The sequence below is a fragment of the Apaloderma vittatum genome, unplaced genomic scaffold (genome assembly GCF_000703405.1).
Source record: "Apaloderma vittatum isolate BGI_N311 unplaced genomic scaffold, ASM70340v1 scaffold6935, whole genome shotgun sequence".
In the NCBI taxonomy this organism is placed as follows: Eukaryota; Metazoa; Chordata; class Aves; order Trogoniformes; family Trogonidae; genus Apaloderma; species Apaloderma vittatum.
In genome coordinates this window covers 172,991-198,235 of record NW_009715420.1, presented here as the reverse complement: position 1 = coordinate 198,235, position 25,245 = coordinate 172,991, and the positions used below count along the sequence as shown (strand labels likewise).

General features: G+C 41.9%; 1 protein-coding gene across 1 annotated transcript in view; it reads left to right on the top strand.

Moving 5' to 3' along the window:
- Window positions 1–1,483: 1,483 nt before the first annotated feature.
- Window positions 1,484–25,245, top strand: part of MCTP2 (multiple C2 domains, transmembrane 2) — a 108,777-nt gene continuing 85,015 nt past the window's right edge. The window contains exons 1-4 of the mRNA XM_009869135.1: window positions 1,484–1,499; window positions 10,739–11,241; window positions 15,201–15,263; window positions 16,429–16,537. Coding sequence (XP_009867437.1) covers window positions 1,484–1,499; window positions 10,739–11,241; window positions 15,201–15,263; window positions 16,429–16,537 — 691 coding nt within the window. The remainder of the gene's footprint in view (window positions 1,500–10,738; window positions 11,242–15,200; window positions 15,264–16,428; window positions 16,538–25,245) is intronic.

Sequence of the window (25,245 nt, the reverse complement as noted above, 5' to 3'; positions counted from 1 at the left end):
TATAACTCCTTGTCACTGCTTCCCTGGGTTTCAAGAGGAATGTTTTTCGCTCTCTTTCCTCTTGGGAAACATCTGCTGAACAAAATGACAAATCATTAATGCACATTCAATAGCAGCTTTTGTTCTCATTTTCGTGTTCTTGGAAACAATTAACCATAGCATTTTGTTTTGTCTTGTTTTACTTCTGGAATGAAAACATCTAATTCCAGTAATTTATTCTAGTGGATTTTGTAGAAATCCTCTTATTTGGGGTAGGTTGTAGTTATTTTAGAACATATGCTCCCTTCCCAAATTCAGACAGTGTTAATTGTGGTACTACCTTTGTGATTAGATTAGGATTATATTACCTTTGTGGTTAGATTGGGTTTTGTTGGGGTTTTTTAAGTGCGTAAGTGGCTGAATTTTGTGCGGCTTTGTAAGGACACAAATCTCATTACTAGCTTGTTCCAACAGAGCTAGGGGAAGAAGCTTCTGGTTTGAAACGCAGCCTGCTTCCTCCAGCTCAGGAAGGATTCTGGTTTTTTAACATCCACCAAACAATTTTGAGTGTCTCGTAGAAAATTTGGGCAAAAAATCATTGAACAAAATCTGACTGGCCTTTGATGTGAAGCAAATAAAAGCTGAAGATGAACAAGCATTCATCTACTTAGGTGCAAGAGTTGCTTGAACCAGACAAGCTCCTAACCTGTCCAGCTAACCACGGGCAGTTTAACTATTAGAAAAATATTGGGTTTAAGGCCTAAATTGTTTTAATCCATGAACAGATACAGAAGGTTGTGTAACTATGACAGCTGAATTAAAATGCAGTTTAGTTAGTATTCACCAGAGCTAAACATCCATAACTAATAAACTCTGCATTTTGTTTGTTGATTATGGACTAAGTGGTCATAACTTAGGCACTTAAAACTTGGTTGGAGAATATCTGAATGGGGCATGATGAGTGTAATGATCAGTTGAACCTCTTCTAAACTGTCCTGCCTGGAGCTATGTGTGCATGAAAGGAGAATCAAAACAAACAGGAAAAAAAACCCCTGTGGTAGCAGTGCGCAAATGAGCAGCCAGTAGTTGGGCAGCATGAGCAAGGAGCTGGAGATATGCTTAAGGGAAGGCATTTAAAGTGTAGCAAACTTTACCCCACCCTGCTTATGGCAAATTTACCCCGGATGAATCAGGACTAAAGTGGTTTTTAAGCACTATGTAATGTGTCTGCAGTTTTTCATAATAAGAGTAGTGTGATTTTGTCAGGAGTTAATGGCTTTGTGGGTCTGCCACTTGGATGTAGCCTGCCAGAAACCCTCTGTGGAGAACCTAGGATTTGTGTTCTTTGGTCTGTTGCAGCTGGCATGGAATAAAGTCCAGCAAACTCTGGCTCTAAATGGAGCGTATCTTGAATTCTAGTTAAAATACTTCTATGCTAAGGTTCAGGTGTCTCATGCCAACATTACACACCTTGCCGTTTGATGGCGTACAATGGGAATGAATAATGCTTTTAAAGATGCGTAATAGAAGAGGCATCATTCTAATTCAGCAATGCCAGTATTTCTGTTTTGGGGAGCTTTTCTGATTAGATCACTTTTAGAACTGCACCAGAATTAACAAAACTGGCCTTTGCTATAGCGTTGATATTCTCTGAACATGTGCAGGTAAAATCCTCAACAGGCAGCTTAATATTCATTCCTGCATGGGATCGTTGCAAATTCTTGCATTTTAATTTTTGACCCTTTCATTCAAGTTTAAAATATTACTGGAATCATAGTTTGTGATTTTCTTGATAATGATGTCAGTACTTAGGGCCTTTAGCAAATTGAAAAACCTTGTTAAGCCTTGGGAACTGTCAAAGTATAATTGCCAGTGACCATAAGTTACATTTACCAACTTTATCTTCTCAATGGAAGAACAATGCTGTAATAGAACCTGGAGGCAAGGTGAATACTTTTAGTGCCAGGAGGCTGAAAACTCAAATGGTGTATGGCAGGATAAACTTCAAAGCTGTTTTTCTTCTCTGAGAAATGACTGACGTTTGGAGACATGTGCTGGCATATGTTACTCTCTAAGCTGCCATTCGTGTACAGAACATTTTACTGTCATGACTTCAGGGGAGCAATGTGACTCAATTTAGTTGTGTGCATTGCTTTTGTCATACTTAAAGTACTAAGTTATTGTTCAGAATCACAGTTATAAGTAAAGAGGATTAAGCTCCTTTAGTCTAGGAGAAAGGTATACTGGTGTAATTGCTTGCTCTTCCACGTGTAACAACCTTGCTATTCCAAGGTTTACCCAGAAGTCCAGCTTAAGCACAACAAGTTTTCTTGGCATTAATGACTAGTTTGTAGGTCTCTCTCTTATATAGTGCTATGAGACTATGTGTTTTGCTGCTTAACTTTATGAAGCTACCTATAAAACTTATGGCTTATTCTTATTATTTCAACTACTGTCATCAGTAAAAGCATAGCTTATTGCTGATTGTTAACATTTCTTCTAAAACTGCCTTTCTCCCCCCTTTCTCTAACGTGTATACCATACCTGTACTGCTATTTAGCCAACGCAAACCCATGAATTTCAAAGTTCATTATTTTTAGGAGTTGTTTCCTAGTAATTACCTGCTCCTGCTTCAGTATTTTTCTGAGTGTCTTATCTCAGAATCCTTTTCAATTTTGGAGTAGCCAAGGATTGATGAAGTCCACTAAAACCCTTCATATATTGAAAATAGGTGGTAGGCGGAGCTTTGTGCTTAAGTTTTTGTGCTTGTAACATGCATATAAGTGTGCAATAGTTCTGCATGCTCATAGTTCATTTCTCAGAGATTTATGAAATACTATGTGTCTTCCAGCAATACTTCCCTAGAAAAACATACCGGGGACAAGGAGGGGTTCTTGACTCCCACTAGATAAATGCTTGTTTACTGGTTCCCTCACGGAAGTCAGACACAGATGCATCGAGACTTTTGAGTGCTTTCTGTGGCTGAGGGTCTGATGACTTCTTTGAATGCTAAATATTTGTTTTATTCTTCATTCAAACTCACCTGTACCTTTCCCAGGCTTTCCATTTCACTTGTGGCTGTGGTCTCTGTCCATTGTCAGTGTCGCTGCTGCTAACTAGGTCCGAGTTACTTGTACTGATTGTGTGATAGTGCAGGAGGTGGCACTGAGACCCTCAAATGTTTCCAAGAGTTTCCCAAGGGCTTTATCTGTATGTTGGGTTTTCCAGCCTCTCTTTCGGCTTCCTCAGTGGCAATGCACAACTGCAGGTACCTAAGTGCTGTGATTTTCAGTAAGGAGACTTGTGGTTCTGGCAGAAAATGAGGGTTATTACTGGTGCAATTCCCTCATTCCATGATACACTAGAACGCACCAACCTCTATTTTCTTTAGGGGAAGTTGCCTTCAGCCTCCTGCCTTGATGAATTAAGAGCCTGGAAAAACACCGGGTCATTTTCTCTACTAATATCCCTGAGCCACGTGGAGATGTTAAATGTGAAAGGACATTTAATCACACAGGTCAACACAGATTCAAAGTAATCTCAACTTTCCTGTGTAGCCAACTTTCCCCGTGAGCTCTGGCCCTGGCACGTGCCTCGTTGCTGTTGGGAAGAGGAACACGCTGTAATAAGGAAGAAAAGAGGGCAAATTTTAATAGTCTGCTTAGCACAGGCTTTTTGTCCTCTTCAAGTGAGCATCAGACCATTTCTGCAGATCAGAAGGGTTCTGTTTAGGCCACTCGGGTAAATTGTTGTTAAATAAAGAATCACGCAGAGCTTTTAATAGATCTTTCCTCTGTAGTCGCTGAGTTTTGATAAATAGTGTGACAGTAGTTATTTAGGGAGCAGTGCTGGCACACGCACAAGTAATTTGCATATAAACTCAAACTTCTTTTATTTAAATATGTGACTTAAGTGCTAGTAAAAGGCACTGGCTGATTTGGCCTCCAGTGGAAATGAGTCTCTAATTTCCTTCCTAGGTTTGTTTTCCCTAAGAGTTACGAAAAGGCGTGATCTATTTCTGTGCACCTCTTGTTATAAAAATATACCTTTTGTTATGAAAGAGGTGAACAAGGGCTTGAAGGAGAGAGTGAGGAGGAAGGAGGCTGCAGGACTTGGATTCTCCCACCACAGCCCCTCTAGATGGGCACCAGCTCTTTCAGTATTCTGCCTCTCTCCTTGTATTGCTCCTCACATGAGCCCTCTCTTACTTATTTTAGAGCTCTTTTCACTCTTACTCTGCTCATACCTACGTCTTTCTGTCCTGTCACTGCTCCGCAGCTTCTGCCTTCTCCTGCTCTAGGGACTGCCTTCCCCAGAGATCACCCTATGGGATTGGGAACAATGAGGCAAATTATAAAACTGCTATAGTCAATGGGAAAGAAATATCCATATTGCTGGCACAGGGCAGGAGCTGCCACTCCAAGATCTTTCTTGGAGCCTGGTTTGATGTTTGTCTACATCACGCACTGTGGTCCAGGGCTGCAGGAAGCAGATCTTCATACACAGGTGTCCCCAGAGAGGTCGGATGCTCAGCAGATATGATTGCGCTGTAAAAGTCATATTTGGTTGTACAAGCTTGGTACAGTCCCATGAATTAGACTGAAAAGATTGAAGAGACCTTCTTCTGGCTTGCACAGGTACAATTACAAGCTACAATATTTTGAAGGCAACTGAAAAAGTGGAAGGAACTTGTGAAATATTTTAGTAAAAATACACCCAAACACTTCCTCCTTCATTTCCCCCATACGTAGTCATCATTTTTCTTCTGTTTTAGAATAGACAGAAACAAACTGAAAGCAATACTTGTATAAGCTGGAGGCAGGTGTAGGGTTTTTTTTTCAGTAACTTTCACTATCAGCTGCTATTTTAAGATGCTTGTAGCAGCTGGTCGTTCTGTTACTTCTCGTAGTTACTGACTGCTCATAAATGTTGAGGAAAAAAAAGCTCTCCAGATTGTGCAGAAGAGTCTCTAAGGAGTTAGAGCATCCCTGTTCCTCTCTTGTGTGTTAGGTGGAGGAAGATATGTGCTTGTTTCAAGAGTTTGTGATAGATGGAGCTCATCATATCTGAGCCAATTAAAAAATGAAAAGCCAAGCATGGGATCTGAAATCCCAGAGCCTAGAAATCCAGGGATCTGTAACATGTATTCTGCCTCCTTCCCCCCCACTCCCAAAACCAAACCCAAACTCTAAAAAAAACCCCCCAAACTTACTTAAGATGCCTGTATTATCTGCATATAATAAACATAGTTTTCCTGAGCTTTGTGTACTAGGCAGTATTTGTGATCTCCTGCGAGGACGGCAGATTTCTTCCTGCTTATATCAAGAAAATAAGACTGGTTTCTTCTGGTCGTCTTCTTTCCATTCAAGCACTGAAGCATGTAAAATTGTCTTTCATGAAGACAATTCTGCTAATTTGGTTGGCAGCAACAGGTCAAGTTTTTGTTTTATGTTTAAATTTAGCATCCCACTACACTTCGCAAATGAGTCTGTAACAACAGAGCAGTGGAAGAGCAGGGTCTGTATCGACAGACGCATCGTTCAAAGCCCTGCAGGGAAGCTTAAACTCAAACGCAAGGCAAGATTTGGAAAGTGGCCAAGACATGACCCTGCTTTTGCAGCGAGTCGCCTATGCAATGAAGACGTTAGCTACACTTCAGCAGTGCGCTCCCTTTGATGTTTGTTAGTACTAAAAATAATTCTAACACTGATTTCCCCAGGGTAATTAGTCTGTACAGAATCAGACTGAGATTAGACTTTTTTTTTTCTGGTGCCTTAGCAAGTTTAAGTGCAGGTATTTACCATACGCCGTAAGATGCAGCTGCGGGAAGAAAAGGCAGTCTCAGTTTCTCAGTATTGTGATGTGTATATATAATTCAGTGTCCCCTGTTAGCTTCTGTGATCATACCCACAGAGGAATGGCCTCAGGCCCACCTAGGTCAGCCTTTCATTTTGGACTCGGTTTTTCTACAAAGGAGGTGCAACGCTCGAGGGTGTTGATAATCCAAGGCACATCCTGCCTCTGATAAGGTATTCCCTTTTCTTTTAAGTATCATATATGAGTGTGACTGTTGCTGTGTTTGGAATGCTTCAGGAGAAACTGGTAACTCTGAACAAAGGGTTACTTTGGCTGGATAATATTCTCTTATTTCTGTGGCTGCTAATGCTTATGATAAACCTACCTCATCTCTAGATAAGACACTGAAATGAGCCATCGTAAAGGGAGAAGTGTAGGTTTCTTTTTCTAAAGTAACTTCACTCTTAGTAATGATTCATATTTGACTGTGTTCTAGGCACAGCGATGAGAAAAACCTGGAGTACTCACTATGATCTGTTACACAAATAACAACCCGGCATGCAGTTGTTGTTTAGCCAGATGAGAGCTATTTTCCTTTTTCTTCCAGGGAGGAATGATTTAATTTGTGGCTCCTAGGGACAGAGGCTAGAGTTTATAGCTAAAAGAAGGGTGTGAAAAGAGGATCTCAGTGTCTGTCCTCTGCTCTTTTATCTCCCTCTTGATGTCAGTCTCATTTCTCAGTGCACTGAGTTCAAAATTTTAAGTCTGTAGGAGTTGTTAGAACTTTCGATAGCCAAATCCTATGCTACGTAGAAGTGTAATTAGGTTTGCTTGTAACTTGTGTAAGGTCTTATGCTTTCAGTTTTCAAGCAGGCAGGGAGTTGGGTGAATATCCTAGGCCAGAATAGATAAAATCAGTAGAGGCTTTACAGTGAGGGAATTCCATCCGTTCCTGCCAGTCTGAACCTACGTGAAGATGCACGCAAGTTCCTCTAATGTACCTCAGTATTTTCAGCTAAAAAGGGTTTAAATGTTGGTTGGAGTTTAGTTGTAGCTTGAAAACATACTGACTGAATTGGACGTGACAAAGATGGATGGCATGCGAACTGACCCAGCATTTTCAACTTAATTGAACAAGTAAATTGGGGACAATGATTACTAGATTTATGGAAGTTGTAACAGTAGTGGTGGTGTGCTCAGCTGTTTCTATCTTCTTGCTGGCTCTGAAGATGCTTCTCAAAAGCATTAGTGGTGCTGTTCAGTGAGCGCTGTGCACTTCTGGGTGTGCAGAGGATGGCTACTTAGTGAAGAAAAATGATGTTATTCTGTAATTTCCAATATGTAAATCATTTAGATTTTGTTTGCCAGTTTAGTTATATTGTGCACTTTTACAATGTTGTCAGAGCGTCTTGCAGTATTTCTCACTTGTGGCTTTTCTGGCTTCCTGACAAGACAGTAAGTGAAGTAGAATTGCAGAATGATTTCTCTAGGCTTTTGATGGCATTTGAAATATCTCTTACAGCCACCTGTTAGAACATCTAAAGAAATCATTTAGCTCTAAATATTATACCAATTTAAGGGAGTATGTAGGGAGTGTTATAATGAAAGAAACTAAAGGACATAAAGAAATAAATAAATCCCAAGGACCATAATCAGAAGATAGTTAAGGAAGGAAAAAAAATCTAGAAATATTTGTGACATCAGTCAGATGGTGAGCTGTGACCAATTTTTCTGTCACTAATCCTTTCTTTCTTTTCCCTGTTGCCTCTAAAAGAGGAGGAGACAACAAAAGATGTAATAAAAATGACAGGTACAGTCAAAAGTGGTCTCTCTGAAGAAAGAGATTAAACTATATGGATTCTTCTGAGCTTTTGAGATTTAGCAGCATATTAGAGAAGGCTGAAGAAGAAAGGCTGAAAACATGTTTTTTTTCTTTCTGTATAAAACAAAGGAGCCATTCAATTAAGTTAAAAACAACAAAGGTAAAATGGATAATAGAAACTGTTTGCAGATCTTTGCTACAATGTGCCATTGACGCAGGGAAAGAATAGAGAAGTCAAGCCTACCCCAAGAATTTGGCAAAGCACGTTTTCCCCTCTGGTTGTTTGAGGAATATTTGGCAATATGGTTGGCACTGAACTTCTGAGGCTGTGGAAGGAAGAGGGGAAACTCCTGGCCTGAGGAGGATACGGAGTACGTGAACAATATGTTGGTACTTTTTACAAGGAAAGGACAATTTCTTTCTCTTTAAAATTATGTGTTTCTATTGACATTGCTCAGTATGGAAAAGAAAACACAGGAAAAAATGATGTAGGAAGAAAGAACTGTGAATATATGCTGGTGTGGCATGGGGGAACCCCAGTAAGCCAGCACCCTTGGCTCTAGCACCGTGCTGGGGAGGGAGGAGGTCCCTATCCCTGATCTTCCAATGACCTCTCTGGTCATGGTGGTGATGTGTGGCTGGTTTGGTGGTGATGGTTTTTTTTGTTATTGCTGGGTTTGTTTTGTTTTGTTGGGATTTTTTTGTTTGTTTGTTGGTTTGGATTTTTTTTCTGCTTGAACTGGGGAAGAGAAAAAAGTGTCAGTTTGAGGATGGCTGATGCCAGAGTGTATTTTTGCCCTTTGGAATGCATTTACCCTTTTCTCATTTTAGAACAGATTGTTTATTTATTTCTTTGTGTGTGTGCGTATTATAGCCATCATTTTGATTAATTTATTTGTAAATAAAATAGAAAAGTTATAGCTGCAGCAAGAGTGTGGGTGTAATGGTTCAGAGACAGAAGATGGGAAAAAAAACTCTTTGGTGATGCAGGGATGGGTTTGTTTCTTCTGTGGCCTCACTTTAGTCAACCTGGTGCACCCTGTGCAGCAAATATCACCATCGTGTTGCCCTGGTGTGAGAGCAGGTAGCTGAAGCCAGCCCTGCTACCTTGACAAAAATCCAGAAATTTTTCACCCTTTTTTTTTTTTTCTTCTTCTACTATAATTCTGCCTGGCTTGAGGAGGACTGCTCATTTTTGGGTTAAATACAAGTGGGTCTCAGAGATGCAATATCGCCCCTGCACCATCCTTACTGAACTGGCATTTCTCTTCAGCAATTGAGGGGGGGAAACATTCAACTTGGGGAGGGTAACTGTAAAAACCTTACAGGAACAAGTCTGCTGCTAGGAAACAAAGATCTTAAAGGAAACAAAATAAAAAAAGCAACAGTGGGTTGTCAAAATGAGAGGGGTGGAGAATAACAGGAAGGGAATAGGAAGCAGTAAGAGCCTTGGGAAGTGGATGTTGATCTGGGTCCTGCCTTTATTTACAAACATCTTTATTTCAGCAGGTTTCTAAGCATGTGGGTGAGGAAAGCAGCACTGGCACTAGAAGAGTTGCTTAAATGAGTCCCAACAGTGTGTTTCACAATATTTTGTGCAAATGTGTTTATCCTAATAATTTCTGTTATTTGCACGTGATGTAATGCAACCAAGGAGGCCTGTGGCTACCTTGTCGAGTTTTTATTTCAAGAGGGGAAGAGCCTAAGTGAAAGCTATCAGTTGATGGGAACAAATCCACCATGGGCATCCCCACATCCTCAGTCAAATGTGTAAAGTTTAGCTTTTATTGCTTTTCTCCTCCCCTGGAAATCTGATTGTCTGCGAGGTTCAGAAAATTGTTTTTCCTTCTTGGTGACGCTGCAGTTTGTTCAAATTAATGAATGTAAAAGTAGGTTTCTTTGAAAGAAGAGAGTGATTTCTCTGTCTGGATTAATCTAACAGGTCTATTGCCTTTTCTAGCATTTTCCCTGGTGATCAGGAAAACTGTGGGAGAAACAATTTTTTTGTCATCGATGCAGTTGTTAGAACTTAAATACACTGAATTTTGGAAGCAGCAGTCATAGGGCTAACGGCTATACATTTCTAAGGACTTGGTCATATACTGTAACGTCTGTATGTGTGTCTTTGGGACTGGAAAGGAGTAAATCTGCCAGTTTCATCAGGTTTTTTCTTGGGAGTTTTGATCATGACTCAACTATCTCTTCTTCACAGAATAAGGATGGTTGCTCAGCTGCTGCCGACAAGAGACACTGTCCATGAGGATATTCCTGAGCCCAGAGGTGTCCAGCTGACTGTTCCCTTACGATGCAGATACAGTAGGTCATTTTGTTTTGGCTCTTTTCTTCTTGTCCTTCCTTACTGTATCAATTGCTCAGTATGAGTTGACTCCAAGACAAAATTCCACCAGCAGGTTTTCAAAATTTGTAAGTGATCTATCCATCCATTCTTGTCCTCGTTTTCTCTCAATTGCCTTCCTTGTGGGGAAAATTAATTCTGCAATGTCGACTGGCAGTGGGTTAACATAGGAGAGTGTTTTGGGGTCCTAGCTGGGATTTCTCGTGTCCTATGTGTCCTCTTCAGCCCCTTAGTCTGTGAAGCTGTTTTTTGTGTTGTGCTTGTCCACCAGCATGTTGTGTGAGAATCCACGTAGCCTAGGAAATAGCCAGAAAAAGCCTACATAGGCTGGAAAACTCAAGCAGAAATTATGGTGCCAGCTTTGCAGCATTTTTTGTGTGCTAGCATTTTCATGATTTAGCTTCCATCAGTAAGTTTAGCACAGAAAGAGTTTCAAATTGGATAAATCTCAAGGTTTCGCAGATTGGGACTTGGCAGAGGAAGAAATATAATGTCTCCTGTTAGCAATCATAAAGTAGTGGGCAGACATTGCATTTCAGTGTAGGATTAAATACTTGTTCCGGCTGTTTTCCTCCTAAATAATCAAACCTACCCACCAGATTGTATTTAGAAGCACTTACTAATGTGGCGTGTTTTGTTTTAACTGTTTAGAAAAATGACTGAAAGTTTTGAGATGAGACAACATGAATCATAATCTTCGGGGGCTCTTCACTTCCATGATTGACTTGCCTTCTTCCTACGTTCCTTTTAGTCATCCTGGGAACTGCTGAAGGTGTTCTGTGCAGGAGGCATTGCTGAGCTTCCCCACGCCGCAATGGACTTGGATAAACCATCCGTCTGGGGATCCCTGAAGCAGAAAACTAGACCTTTCCTACAGAATCTGAGCATGAAGAAAACAAAGAAGAGATCTAGCAAAATGGTGGAGAGGAAGGTCCACTCCTTGGACCGACGCCTCAGCGTGTCGGTGCCTGACATGCTGGAGGTGGAGACTCTTACGGAAGAAGAAACGACTTATTCGAGTACTCAGGTGTTGTCGAGCTGCTCCCCCAAGAGCTTCTCTAGGTCTGTGATGTCCCTGAAAAGCAGAAGCTGTTCAGTGAGGCCGTCAGGAGAGGACTGGCCATGGGCGTCGCAGCAGGCAACGCGCACGGAGGTGACGGTTGCCCACCCTGACATGCAAGTGGCAGGCAGTCCCGTGTCTGAGGGGACGAGGCAATCCAGCGACGAGCTCTTTGAGCTGCTGCAGAGCGCCCACCTGAGCAGTGCCCTGACGGACGAGGGGACAGGGGTAGGTGCTGGGGCATCAGGGGCTGCCTCAGGCTCCCCAGGCTTCTCCTTAATAGCCTGTGTTAAAGAGATGGAGCAGGGGGCCCTGTTCAAGGAATATATGGTTTACTCTTATTTTTATACCCCACTCGTGATATACGAACCATTGGAGACTAGTTCAGGCATCCTTTCTGAAGGCTGAAGCTGTAAAATAACCCCCCTTCCTTTTCCCTTCCTTTTCCCTTCCTTTTCCCTTCCTTTTCCCTTCCTTTTCCCTTCCTTTCTAATTTAAAACTTAGCACAGCAGCACTGAAGTTAATCCTAAATCCTGCCACGATTTTGGGCAAACTAAGCACTTTAGGAGAAGGAGGTACCTCCCTTCCTTTTCCCTTCCTTTTCCCTTCCTTTTCCCTTCCTTTTCCCTTCCTTTTCCCTTCCTTTTCCCTTCCTTTTCCCTTCCTTTCTAATTTAAAACTTAGCACAGCAGCACTGAAGTTAATCCTAAATCCTGCCACGATTTTGGGCAAACTAAGCACTTTAGGAGAAGGAGGTACCTGTATGGTCATCACAGAATCACAGAATATTAGGGGCTGGAAGGGACCTCAAAAGATCATGTAGGCCAACCCCTTGAAGTTTTCTCCAGATACCCAGTCTGAGTCTGGCTTATTCTCTGCAGCATTTAAATCTTTCCCAAAATGTGTGTTTACATGTGTGTTTGTGTTATGATTTAGTATTTACTTTTGTGGAAGAACATCTTGCTACGTGTGAATACCCTACCTTCCTTCCTGTAGTTTGCCTCCAATTGCAACTTCTGCGTGCAGAAGGATTTTTTTTATTATTATTATTCCTAAAGAATATATAGCAGAGAGTGTGAAACAGGGGAAAGTAGAAATAGGTAAAGAATATTGTACAAGTGTAATTTATTTTTAAGTTGAGTTTGGTGAAAAACTTTAGAGTCCAGCTACTCTTGTGCTATACTGAACCACTACAAAATTTGTACTCTGTGTGCCTCAGATGGGGACAATTTCCTTGGTCTCCTAACACTGGGTGGGGTTGCTGTGAGGAACACAACAATAGGTTGCACCCCTCTTTTGTCAGCATCATTCACTGATTAGTGAGGTAAATCAGAAGGAAGGCAGGTCCCTGGAACAAAACACACTAAAAAAAGCAAAAATGTAGGTTGAGCTTTTTTCCCCCTGAATTGCTTGTCACGCACCACCTACTCATTTCCTTGTTGTCTTTGGTCATCCAGTACCATCAGATGCTTTCTGAGCTTTATGCACGAGCTTGGTGTGGGCTTGTGGTTTTTACACTCATCTACACTCTCAGTACAGAGCTGTCAGATCTCAGAGTGTGCCATCTTCAGTAAAGGCTCTTGCTATGGGTACCATATTTCCATTTGCCAACAGATTTACTTTATCCGTTCTCTATCGCAGCCCAGCTAGGCAAATTTGAAGGGTGAAGAAGCACCCAAGGTTGCATCCAGCCCCACCCTGATTGATTCAGATGGTGAAGGGCACTGTTAGTGCTTCTTGTTTTGCTGTTGGGTTTTGTTCTGTGGCCACATGTTGCTGCTGAAGTGCTCTCACACTGCATCATCGTCATCTTCACCTTGCAGTGAGTCACTGGGAACCCAAAGTCTCATCCCGTGGCTGATGCACTCGGTGCCCTTGCGTTTTGAATCACTCTTCTGCAGAAAACAAGAGGTGATAGAGGTTGTAAGTCTTGTTGGAAGGAACGTTTGATTTATTATATTTATATAAATTTATATATATGATTGATTTATATATATTTATATAAATATACACACACGTTCTTGTTTGGTTTGTTCTTACTCAGATACTTGTGGGGCGATGACCTGTTTGGATGTGGCCACATTTGTTCTGAAACATCACAGATAGATAAGAAGATTTCAAGACCATATTTTCACTGAGACTTTTGTCTATTCATCTAGTGATCTCATTGCAAGTAGCTATCTAGAAAAATAGTAATTTACACTATATAGATCTAAAATGAAAAAAAAACCCCAAACCACCAAGCTTTTTTACTCAAAATTACAATCTTTTTTCAAAATTTGTTGATGTGATGTAAGTAAACAAAAAGCAGAATAAAGACAAAATCATAAATTTGAGGATAAATTTTTTTTATTTTAAATGATCATAGAATCATAGAATACTAGGTTGGAAAGGACTTCAAGGACCACCTGGTCCAACCTTCTGTGGCAAAAGCACGGTCTTAGGTGAGATCACCCAGCAGCCCGTCTAGCTGAATCTTAAAATTGATCTGTGTTGGGGAACCACCATTTCCCTGGGGAGGCTATTCCAATGGCTGATTGTTCTCATTGTGAAAAAATGGCATCGTGCTGGCAGAGTGGATAATTTTTTATTATTATAGTTTCAGTACGGTTCTTTGATTCTGTGTTTATGCAATGTAAAACAAGCTATAAAGAAAAAACCATTGTCAGTGCCAATGATGGTGCCTGAAGGAGATTCCTGTGAAGCCAAAGACTATGAGAAATGCAAGGTTTTAATACCCACAAGTGAGATTTTATTCATACTAGTCAGGAAATTCAAAGTTAGGGTTCCCTTAGCAGCTGTAACTCAGCTCTGTTGTGCAAGAAAACTCTTCTGCTGCTCTTTATGATGATAATTTTTCTACTTTTAATGTGTTTTTGCAAGGTGGCCAAGTTACAACTACTGTGGGAACCATGATGTTAAATTTTGTCTGTCATGCAAGTGAAATTTTACTTGTAACGCTGGATTACTGTATTTCCCGATATGTAATATATGTATTTGAGGGGAGGATGAGGAGAATTACAGAAAAGTGCATTTATATGTTATTCCATCATATCAAGATCTCTTAAGATTTATAGTCTTTAATGCAGGAGCTGGTTGGTTCTTTTATGTTTGTTTAGTGCTCCACACAATGCAGCTCTCATCTGAGAGATTTGGATGTTACCACACTGCACATAGCAACATTTTCTCATGAAGATCGAATTCCACCTTGTGTGCATTTCTGTACGCTGAGGTTATTCTGAGCATAGCTCTTTGTATTTGAATGGGCTGTGATTGCCCTGCATTAGGCCAAAAGAGTTGCCTGGGCACACAGGCCATCTTCAGATAAAATGCTGATTATAGGCTGTTCTAGCAGTCGAAATAGCATCATAGGTGTCTTGACCGATGAATCCCTTCTGTGACCTCAGTCTAGATGCCGTGCCACCGGAGTCTCAGGTTTTTGAATGAGTCAGTATTTAGAAAGAAATGGTCGAGTTCCTCTCCTCTCTTAAAAACTAGATAAAAAAATCCTTTGGATATTCCAGCTAGTACAGAAAGTGGGGGGAAGTACATGCCCAACATATTTTATTTGTTTTTCCCTTTGGTTATTTCTTTCTAACTTTCCCCTGAGGTGTTTGGTGATGTCTGCTTCTTGTTGTTGGAGGGTTTTTTGTTTGTTTGTGTTTTTAAAAACTTTTCCTGAACCTTGCCTTTTGAGTGATAAGAGAGAAATTGTAGTCAAGTGAGAGAGCAGCTGACTCTCCAACCTCAGGATATTGCTGCTGCTGCTGCTACCACTTCTGGCACCTTTTTTATTTCATCTTAGCCAGGACACTTGGAGATTCAGCAAGTAAAATTCCGCTCAGGAGCAGGGGTCAGTATCGCAACGCTGCCTGATAAGTCACCAGATCCAGTAACCTTCAAGCATCAAGAAAGTTTGTGGTAAAGACCTTCAGCACTGAAAGCGTAGGTCTCTGCTGGGAAGAAGAAGAATTTATTCCAATAGCTGGAAGCAGGCACTTATTTTTTGAGATTAAACTCGAGATTAAGTTCAGTTACTGCAAAACAGGAGAAGGAAATGTATATCTGAATTATGGAGGGGCAGGTTCTATAAGCAAAAGTAAAAGAATATCCCTGGTTACACATAGGTATGAGTACTTTTTTGACTGTTCATATTACTGCTAATTCGTTGCATTTTTTTTGATAGTACCCATGTGGAGAAATGGATCTAGACTCTTCCATATCATCTCATGTTTTTGATGATCAGATGGTAAGTCCTTTCATTTTAAAGCATTTTGAAACTTGATCAGAAGTACAATTTAGGTTCTTTGCTTCTTAACAAATTTAAATACCCAGCAGGTGAAGAAGCTTTCTATAGATTTCTTCAGTGTGGTTTGTTTTTTTTGTGGTTTGCTGTTGGTTTTGCTTGTTTAATGGTTGTTTTGTTGTTGGGTTTCTAAGTAGTCCAAAGCAATTGCTAATGTTTTAAATGGATCCAAAAGTTCTGCCTTTTTTTTTTTTTAATTCTATAATTTCAATGCTATACTGGTAACTGATGAAAGCATTGGCATAAATATTCAGTGAGCAGCCCAGGAACAAACTGTATTAAAACAAAGACAGCAAATACCTTAACACAGCTGTAGGGTTTAATGGATACTAAAACCAGTTTTGAGGCAATGTGAAAAGGCATTAGCAGTTTTGACATGTGCTCTTCTCATCTACAGCGTATTTGTCTATTCTGGGTGAACTTTTCTGCCTTGGCCCTCTGATAACCTCTCAAGTGCTGTCCAGAGGCTGTTTTCACTGAATGTGCCAGCTTGGATGATGCTATTGCTGAGGTCTGTAACCCTGGCAGCATCTCTGATGAACAAGAATCCTCTCGAGTTTGCTACTGCAAAACCTCACAACTAGCATTGCCCCCTGCTGCGTTTCTCTCTTTTAGAACTGTGTAAAGAAATTGCTCTCCTCTCAGCAGTTCTGTGAAGTGTGTACTTCCTCACGAGGTCGTCAGTTGAGTAAGAATGGACTCAGTGATACTTGTGGGCCCCTTCCAGCTTGAGATATTCTATGAATGTCACGGGAAACAGCTAGAAAAATAAAAAAACCCCAAACAGTATTTTGGTAGGATTTGAAAAACCCAGACGTGCATTTACGGCTGTTAATATTACCACTCATTTTCAGGTATAACCCTCCTTGCGTTACCTCTTGCTTTGAACGTACCCGATGTTGGTAATTAGCTATTGCATAATAAAACAAAGCTTGGGACAAGAATATTTTTTTTCTTCTTCTTTTTTTTTTTCTTTTCTTTCTTTCTGTAAAAGCTTGCCCTAAGGAAAAACTAGACTTTGTCTCTGCAAAGCTGAGACAACACCTGCTTCGTTCACGGTCCACTTCAGGTGATGTGCAGTGGTGACTGGTTTCTTTGTTCTCCTCAGGCTCTAGAGGAAGCCAGCGATGGCCTGAGTGACCTGCCCAGCCCCTTTGCCTACCTGCTGACCATCCACCTGAAGGAAGGCCGGAACCTGGTAATCAGAGATCGCTGCGGTGAGCCCTGCCTTTCAGCTGCTTTCCCTTAGAATTCACACGCCTCTCCTTTCGCTGACTTGGTTTTGGCACCACTTGGCTTCTTCTCTTATCTCTGGTGCAACGAAGCGTTGACTTGTGCCCCTTGCCTGGGTCAGAGCAATCAACGATTGGGTTTACCCACCTTAGGTACACAGCGGAGGGAGCTGCCCTCTGCTTGCTGCTGCTCCTCCTGTCGGACTGCAGAGCTGCAAAGCTGGATTTAGCATTTGTACATAAATCAGGGGTTGCAGGGTGGTTAATCTTGTGAGAAATTCTATTTGAGCTTTTTTTTTTTTAAAAAAAAAAGGCAAAATATGTTTCGAAATTTATTAAATGATGGAGCTGTTCTGATAGTTATCTGCAGATTTTAGTGAAAGCATGGGAGGAGCGAGGGTTGTAAGGCAGCAATGTCTTCTCTAATCTGGGATGCAATCTAAGGAGAACAGCATAAACCCCTCCTAGACGTTATCAAATAAATTAGAAAAGATGTGAGGATTTGGACAAAATGTGTGAAAGTGCCTGTTGTTAGTCTGGTTTGTTTTCAGGCTGTTGCCACAGGGAGTAAAAGTGCTTTTAAGCAGCCAGTTGGTAGTTTCTCTAATTGTAGGGCTCTGCAGCAGCAGCTACATCCATGACCTTTGATCTTTAACCTGACAGAGAGCTCTTCCGTATGTCCAGTCTTCCTGTATATGAGATTTATTCTTTATTTCATTTTTTTTCTGCATGTGGAATCCATTCTGATACTTTTGCATTGCAAAACGTATGAGTAATTTTTCTGTTTTGAGATGAAGCAATAGGGTTTGTTCATACAGTTTTGAAGAAAATAAGCTCACACAGTTTGAAGGCCTGTAAAAGTCTGCACCTGGAGTGACTTGTATGGATTTAGAAACCTTCTTGCACGGGGTCCTTTTTGTTGAGATTTCTATTATTTATAGTCTCAGTTAACTTCTTCCATGATGGTTTTTCATTTCTTCATAAAACAGTAACACTTGACTAACTGTATCCTTTTTCTTCTTTTTTTTCCTCCCAGCTTTTGGAAGGAGTGAACAAGTACTTGATTAAGATCTTTATTCATTAAGTGGAAGCCTGTATTTCATTACAGAGTAGCAGTTTTTGGCTTTACTAGCAGGCTGCACAAGCCAGGACACATATAACTGCTTCTATGGAAGAGGCTAGAAATGATCAATTTCTGCAGAGTAGTATTTCCAAAGATGACAAAACATAGTCTGCTCTAGGCTGTGTTTTGTTGCATAAGAAAGCAAATATTTTTCTTGGTAAAGCACTGGACAGCACAATGAAACAATAGAAGCAAGGGGAGAAGAAAGTATTTTGATGGGTCTCTTGCTTTGTGGTAAATGATCGCTCATTTAGTAAACTAGGTATGCGAGGTGGCACATCATTTAATAAGAAATCCTGCTGTCCTTGCACAGGCACTGGGAGGGGGGAAAATAAAGACTTGATTATTCTTAAGTCACTATCATGTTGTAGTCATGGCTTCTTAAAAAAGAGACAAAAAACCGTGCTGCTTGATGCCCTGATGCACATCTTTTTAGGTCTCTGCTGCCCTACCAGTTACTTAGGATCTTTGCAACGCTCAGGCCTGACTCGCAACCGCAGCGTTTTTTTGCAAAGCACTTTTAGAAGTGGGAAGTTGCCAGCTTTGCTCATCTTCCTAATGTGAGAAAACCTCAGAGAAAACTTGTGGGCTGCGAGAATGCTACTTCTCTCTTCTCCTTCCCACCACGATGCCGAACACAACCGCTGCGCTGGGATATACCAGCCTGCTTTGAACAGTCTGAATTTAGGAACAAGTTGTCCACAGCCGGCACATCCTGCGAGTGTGGTCTGGGCTGAAGGCCAAGTTGTCCTTGCTCACATTTTTGGCAACAGCAAACCTTTAGAGCTACCAAGTAAAGCTGCCTGACACAGCCGGGAGAGGATTTCGGTCCCTCTTTCCTTTGGTTTTCTGCGTGCGACGAGGCGCTGGAGCTCACCAGTGGGTGGTGCTGAGCTGCTGGTCCCGTGTTCTGGTGTGTGCTGCAGCTTAAAACCACCTCCGGCCAGCCTTGGGTGAGCAACTGCAGAAATGCTCTGCTTGGTAGGAGTGGTGGCAGTGTCAGGGGCTGTAGGCAGGAGTAGCAATGGTCTCCTTTTATTCAATTACAGTAAGTGGTCATACCTAGCAGTAACTGCGTGTCTGGTCATTGATGGAAACTTAACTGCTAGGAGTCTGCTATACGTGAAATAACAAAATGTGCAAATGAAACCCACAGACTGAGTGAAGAGTGTATGCCAGCATCTTCAGCCTAAATCGGGTTTAAAATATTTTTTATCAGTTTCTTGAATTTTAATATTACTGTATCAGCAATTGCTCTGAAAGAACCATTGATCCCATCAGTTTACACTTTTCTGGGGGGAAGTTCTGTATCTACTCGAAAAAAACCGGCTCTGAAGCATTGCGTCCTACCCCCTGACACTCATCCCCTTCCTCACTCTTGCTTTTTCCCCTTAATTTTAATTCACAGCTCTGCGAACCGGGCTGGAGGGAAGCCCCCACGCCGTGTGTGCCGTGGGTGCCCTCTCGTGGTGGCTCCCGCAGCCTCCGAGGACCCGGTTCGGCCCCTCCCCGTCCCCCCCGACCCCGAGTTCAGCTGCCGGGGGGTGCTTTGCCCGGATCCCCCTGCCCCGACCCCGCTCCGGCCCCGCTGCCGGGGGATGCTCTGCCCAGACCCCCCTCGCTCTGCAGCAAATTTTAGTGCCCGGGGCGATGAAGAGGATGCTCTTGAGATTCAAGCAGACCGAGCGAACCCTCTGTCTGGGTTGTCCTGTTGTGGTTTCTGCCTCTCTCTTGTCCCAACATGAGAAGTATGTATCTGCAGGTGTATATGTCAAAATCCGAGGTGGGTGATAAAGGAGAAATACGTCTGTTGTTGGGATCAGCCGTTGCTGGAAACTCCTGGGTCTGCTCAGCAAATTCACAGGACACTCCCTGAATTTACTCTTTATATGCTTGTTATTAAGTAGGAATTAATTACACTTGGCTGAATAATGGTGAGCAGTACTTCTGCTGACAACTGCAGACTGTATGACCAACATGCGACTCTACTTTCCCTCAAACTTTCCAGGTGTTTTTCTGGAATTTTTGACTAGCTATGTATTGTTATTTCCAGGATACATTCCCTTTGGTGTGATTTAAATTCCTCCTTCACTTTACCAGATTTTTATTACTCTTCGCCATCTCCCACCTTCATAGTATTATTCCTGTTAAACTCTGTTCTTTCCTGCTTTTCTTTTCACCTCTTGCATTGTTTTTTGTCTGTTGTCTTGCCAGTCCCTGACTTTCTATACCTCTTCTAATACCTGCTCTCTGTAGATTGGGTGCAGTGCAACAGCCCAGGAGTCTGGCTCACCTGTATGTACTCCCTATTGCTTCCTGTTAAGTGCGGGGAAAAAAGTAAGATTTGCAGAGTTTTCTTCTCCTTTTATATTTTTCTTTTGACGGTTGAAGGGAAAGAAAAAGCCTCCATACAGCAACACCCAATACACGTACTTCAGGAAAGGAAGCAGAGTGCTGTTAGGACCTTGGTTCTGGTGGAAAGGCTCTGAAAAATCCCTCTCCGAGTCAAAATTATGCTGTGTCCCCTCTTGGGCATGCAAGCTGACAGAGGTGTGACCCATTGGCCATAGTTTGCTTCGGGTCTGATTTAATTGCTTCCTACTGATGCTCCTTGCGATCCAGTCCCAGTCATACATCAGAAACTGCCTCAGCAGGTGGCAAGGCACACTTAGCAAGCGACATTCCCACCGCCTGCATGTACCTTTGGTGCCTGATATTAGCTGGTGCATGGCTCCTCCTGTATTTATAATTCTTGTAATCAATGAACCAAACACTGAAAGTGATGGATCTGTGTGTGTACCTACACAGTGCCAAGAGTCTGGGGTTTATCTGCTATGTTTTGATTATTATTCTATCGATGACATGGTGAGGAATTTCTGATCTATGTGGTTTTAATACTGTGAGTAGCCACCTTAACCACCAGTGCTCTAAGTGTTGTCGTTTCGTTGCACCTTCGGTGGTTTTATAAGCCTCGCTGAGCTGTTTCTTTTTGTGAATCTCACAACTTCCAGCTCTCTGTGCTTTGAACTGGAAGAGGCTGGAGCCCATTTGTACTTGCTGGTTCACTTGCAGAAGGGCAGGGTGATACTTCATGCTCATCTGAGTCAGTCTAATGAAATGTCCTGGGCCCTCGTGTCCCTGAGATGCTCAGACTGTGCGTGTTGCTGCCTGTATGAGTCACCTTTGCGCAGTGGTGATGCTGTGATGCCGAGCAGCTACATGATGCCAAAGCTGTAAGGAGCTGTTGCCTTCCTTGAGTTCACACACCCAGCTCTGTTGCTGTGAGAAAACCCAGAAACTGGGTTTTGCATGCCTGTGAGGGGGGTAAGAAATCCCTCCTGTATCCAAATCCCATACTTTCAAAGTTTGAGTATGTTTTTTCTTCTTTTGAATAGTGCAGTTACAAGGAATGTATTGGTCAGATGCGATGTCAGTTGGTCAATGGCTGTGGTTGTCTTTTTTTTTTTTTTTGACCGCCTCCTCAGCTGCATTGCTCCAGGCTGAAATTTGTGTGTGTATCTTTTCCAAATGGTTTTGTGTCTTCTGAATTTTTTATACAGTATTTTTTCCCCATCTCCCTCTTTCTTTCAGGTTTCAATTGTTGTTCCCTGTAGCTGCACTTTGGTTTGGCTCTCACTTCTTCCCTCTCGTGATACAGCAGAACATGTGAAGGGAGGAGGGCAGGTCATCATGTCATTGAGTGTATCCTGCCTTCACCATCTAGAGCACATCAGCATCTGCTCTCACAGCTACCACCACCCACTGCCAGAGGGTCCTGGTGGGTTCCTGGAGCTGGCAGAGAGGCTGTGCTGCCTTACAGCATGGGCAGCTCTAACATCACTGCGAGCTGGGCCAAAGCTCCATCTCCTATTGGCAAAAAAAGAAAAAAAAAGTACAGAAAAACATGTCTTTTGAGCTTTAAGCAATCATTGTGAGCCTGCAGAAACCCACCGCTCATAGCTCTGGGCTATCCACTGCCCAGGTCCACGCTGATAGCAGGGTGCTGGAGGAAGGGATGTGTTTGTGCTGCGCGGGGCGTTCCTCGGCTTAGAGCAAGTCCGTTGTTTGGAAAGCAAATGCTCAGAGCAATTAGACTGAATCGTTCCCTGCAAACACGCTGATTAATTTAGACTTTCTCTGTTTTAAGGGTATCTGCAATTAGATCATTAGTCCTTCAGACTTATTAATTATTGAGATGTATTAGGCAACTTTTCACACTTCTTTTTTTGAAAGGCGTAATCATGGCTAATTTACAGCCGCTCAGAATTTGAATGGTGCTGGGAGATTATTCTGATGTTTCTGGATCCTGTGTAACTCCGAAAACAGGGGTTTTTGTGCTGCGAGCCTGAGTCTGTGCCAAGTCCAGTTTCTGGAAGCGCAACATGTGTGGCTGAAACTGCCCTTGTACACAGTGATCCCTGCGAGCATCGCTCCTGGGCTGGCTGTGGGAAAGGAATGCACAGAGACAGGAGCCTCAGGAGAACAGACTGAGCTCAAACAAAAGCAATTAATCCACTATATGCGTAGCCACCTTTGGTAAATTAATGTTAAATTAAGAAGTAAAAGGATGGCCACCCTGGAAGAGAATACGCAGGGCCCAAAGAATACCCTGTGACTCTTGTAGGTAATTGTAATTTAGGTAACAGGTTTCTTAAGCTATTCAAGCTCTATCAGTAGCCAAAGCTGTTTCTTGGGGAGGTGAGGGCAGCTGCCCACTTTAACAGCTCACACCGTGTCTTTCTGGGACCTCTATGAGGAGATTTTCTTAAGCCAAAGTCTGAGAATACATGAAGATGCAACTTTTGCTTAATAATATAAATGTACCCTCTGCTCCATCCCTGTTCCCCTCTGTGGGTTCATACCTGAACTATCCTGCCTGGAATACTTTTTGCCATAGGCAAGTCTGTTCCTGGTGCTGTTGTGTCCCTATTGAACATCATGTGGTGTTTTGGTAGGGACTTGCAGTTTTTCTTAGTTCCTTTAGTGTGTTTTTGGTGTTTTTTTTTAAATGCTCTTCCTGAAGCATCTTAAATAATACCTCCTGTATCTGCATCTTTCATTCAACTCTGGTGCTTTTCTTTCTCCCTCTTTTTTCCCCATCAGCTGTGGGTTTGTGTACATTCTTCATGCTTCTCTGATCTTTTTGGTTTATTGTTTTTTATTGTGGCTTTTGTTTGTTTGCGGGGTTTTTTTGTTTGGTTGGTTGGTTTTTTGGTTTTTTTTGCTTCTTTTGGTTTATTTTCCCCTGGAACCTACTGGTGATGATTGTTTCCAGGCAAGTTTTGATTTCCATCTGGCGATGTAAAACTAGCTGAGCTCAAAACTTTCCAAAATTACCTGAATTTCCTGTCAGCAGAATATATATATATTTTTTTTATTTCCTCTTTAAGTCTTGACCTCAACTATTTCACTACAAGAGTATAGCAGTTTTCCACTTAGAAAAGTGTGTTCCATTTTAAAATGTCTTTTACTCCTTGTTGTAAATAACTTCAGTAATTCTATTTCTAGGGACATTTTAAGAAACTTTTTCTTTATGTGCATATAAAATAAACCTTTCATTTCCTTCTTCAGATTAAAGCTTAGGTTTTTAACTAAAACTTAAGATGGTTTACGCTATGTTTTACATTGTTCTTTGATTTTGAGGGGTTTCAAGGCAGCTTGGTATTAATTCTTTATTTATTTATATAACAAGATTTGTTTCACATGCTACATTTCCAGTAAGTTAACTTCTATAAAACGGTGTGTGGCTCAAAATTACATCAGGTCTTCTGGATTTGGTGGGGTTTTTTTCGGTTTGTTTTTTTTTCCTCCCCTAATTATGAGGCAAGTGTGTAGCGGTATAAAACACAGTTGATGTTGATCGCTCAGTGGCTGCTAGAGGGCAGCAGTATCCATTTAAAAACGTCATTAACAATTTCTTGGGCTGCTAAACTGTCTCCTGCCACCGTGTCCCAGCACCTTTTGCTCACTGAAGCTTCCTCAGATTTTAGCTGATGTTTCATCTGCCTGCACTCGTTGCCTTCTCGTGTTAGCTGAAGAAAATAGAATTAAAATAGATATCACAGACATTAGTTCAAGGGAGCATCACTGTTGAGGTGCGTGTTCTTCTTCTAATGGGAAAACGGGCCCAGCTGATGGAATGTTTTTTGTGGGGGACTTTTTAGAGGTCGTCTTTTGTTTTTACTCTTGCTGGGTTTGTTCTGTGCTGAGAAGCAGATAATCCTGTTCGTTCTGCATATTTTGTCCATATGTTTTAATGTGCAAGGACCTGCTTGTCATCGCATAACACTTAAATTAACCTCAAAACATCACACCTTCCTTTTCCTACCAGAGAACTATTTTTCTTGGGCTAAATTCTCAATAATTTAAAAAATAATTTCTGTGTCCTTGCATTACTCTCTTGACACGTGGCTATAAGTGATGTTCCTGAGATAAACAGATTCAGACTTTGCACTGCAGGCACACCTGGGGGCACATACTTAAAGTTGAGTTTGTTACCTTCACCAGGAAATGGCTGCTGAAAAGCTTTACTTTTTATTTTTTTATTTTTCCTAATGGCCTGGCTTCTTAAGAAAATTACTGGGTGCCCGTTGTGTCTAAATGAAAATTATAAAATTATAAAGTTATAAAATTTACATCCTTTTTTAGAGCAGTTCCTCCCCAAAATCACTAGGAGGCTTTTTTTAAAAGTTATGCTCTTTTTGGCTAGATTGTCTCTAATAAATAGCTTTTAATAGATGCAGATGTCTTTCTGATCTTGAATCCAGAAGGCTTCCAGTATTGAATTGCAATGCAGTTAATAATTTGCAGTCTGTGCCTCATCCCATCAGGGTGAGGCTCACCCACCTGGCTTATTTCTCATTCTCTGTCTCCTTTTTGACCTGTTTTAATCATGTGGATGCAATCTAGTCTCTTTAAAGAAATCCAGAAATGGACACAATGGCCCAGGGAGGTTCAGGAGATTTGTCAACATCCTGGGGGCAACTTGGTGGGGAGGGGAAGCCCCAAAAGGGGCTGTGGTGCCATATCCACCCCCAACACTTCTCCATCGGCCATCCAGGTCCCCCCTGGCGAGCGTCACCAAGCCCTGGTGCTCTTCAGCTCCCGCCACGGAGGTGAAAGCCCATCTGTTCTCCAGCCCGGAGGTGTCAGCCCGTCATTTGTATGATCCGGGAGCCGCCGACCCTTTTTCCCCTCGCCTGCCTAGTTGAGATGTTACCCCTCTGACAGCCAGACAGGCGAGCGCCGCCGAAACCCCCGTCCCTCCGCAATTATTTTCCCGAGCAATTAACACCGGTACTAACTTGACACCTTTTCCTTGTTTGGCTTTGGTAAACCATCATCCCTTTTTCTATTAATTCCCAGCATTAATATTTTCTTTCGCGCAAGTGCCGCCGTTCACCCGTGAAACGGTTTGAACATTATGTAGCTGTCAAGATAGCGAGGGATTACCCAGGGTGCCTTGCCGGAGTAAGTGACACCACTGAGGCCCTGGTTTGAGATGTTTATTTTGAGAGTAAGCTGACAAGCATGAAGGCCTGATCCCAGAGTGGCAATCTTATTTAATTAA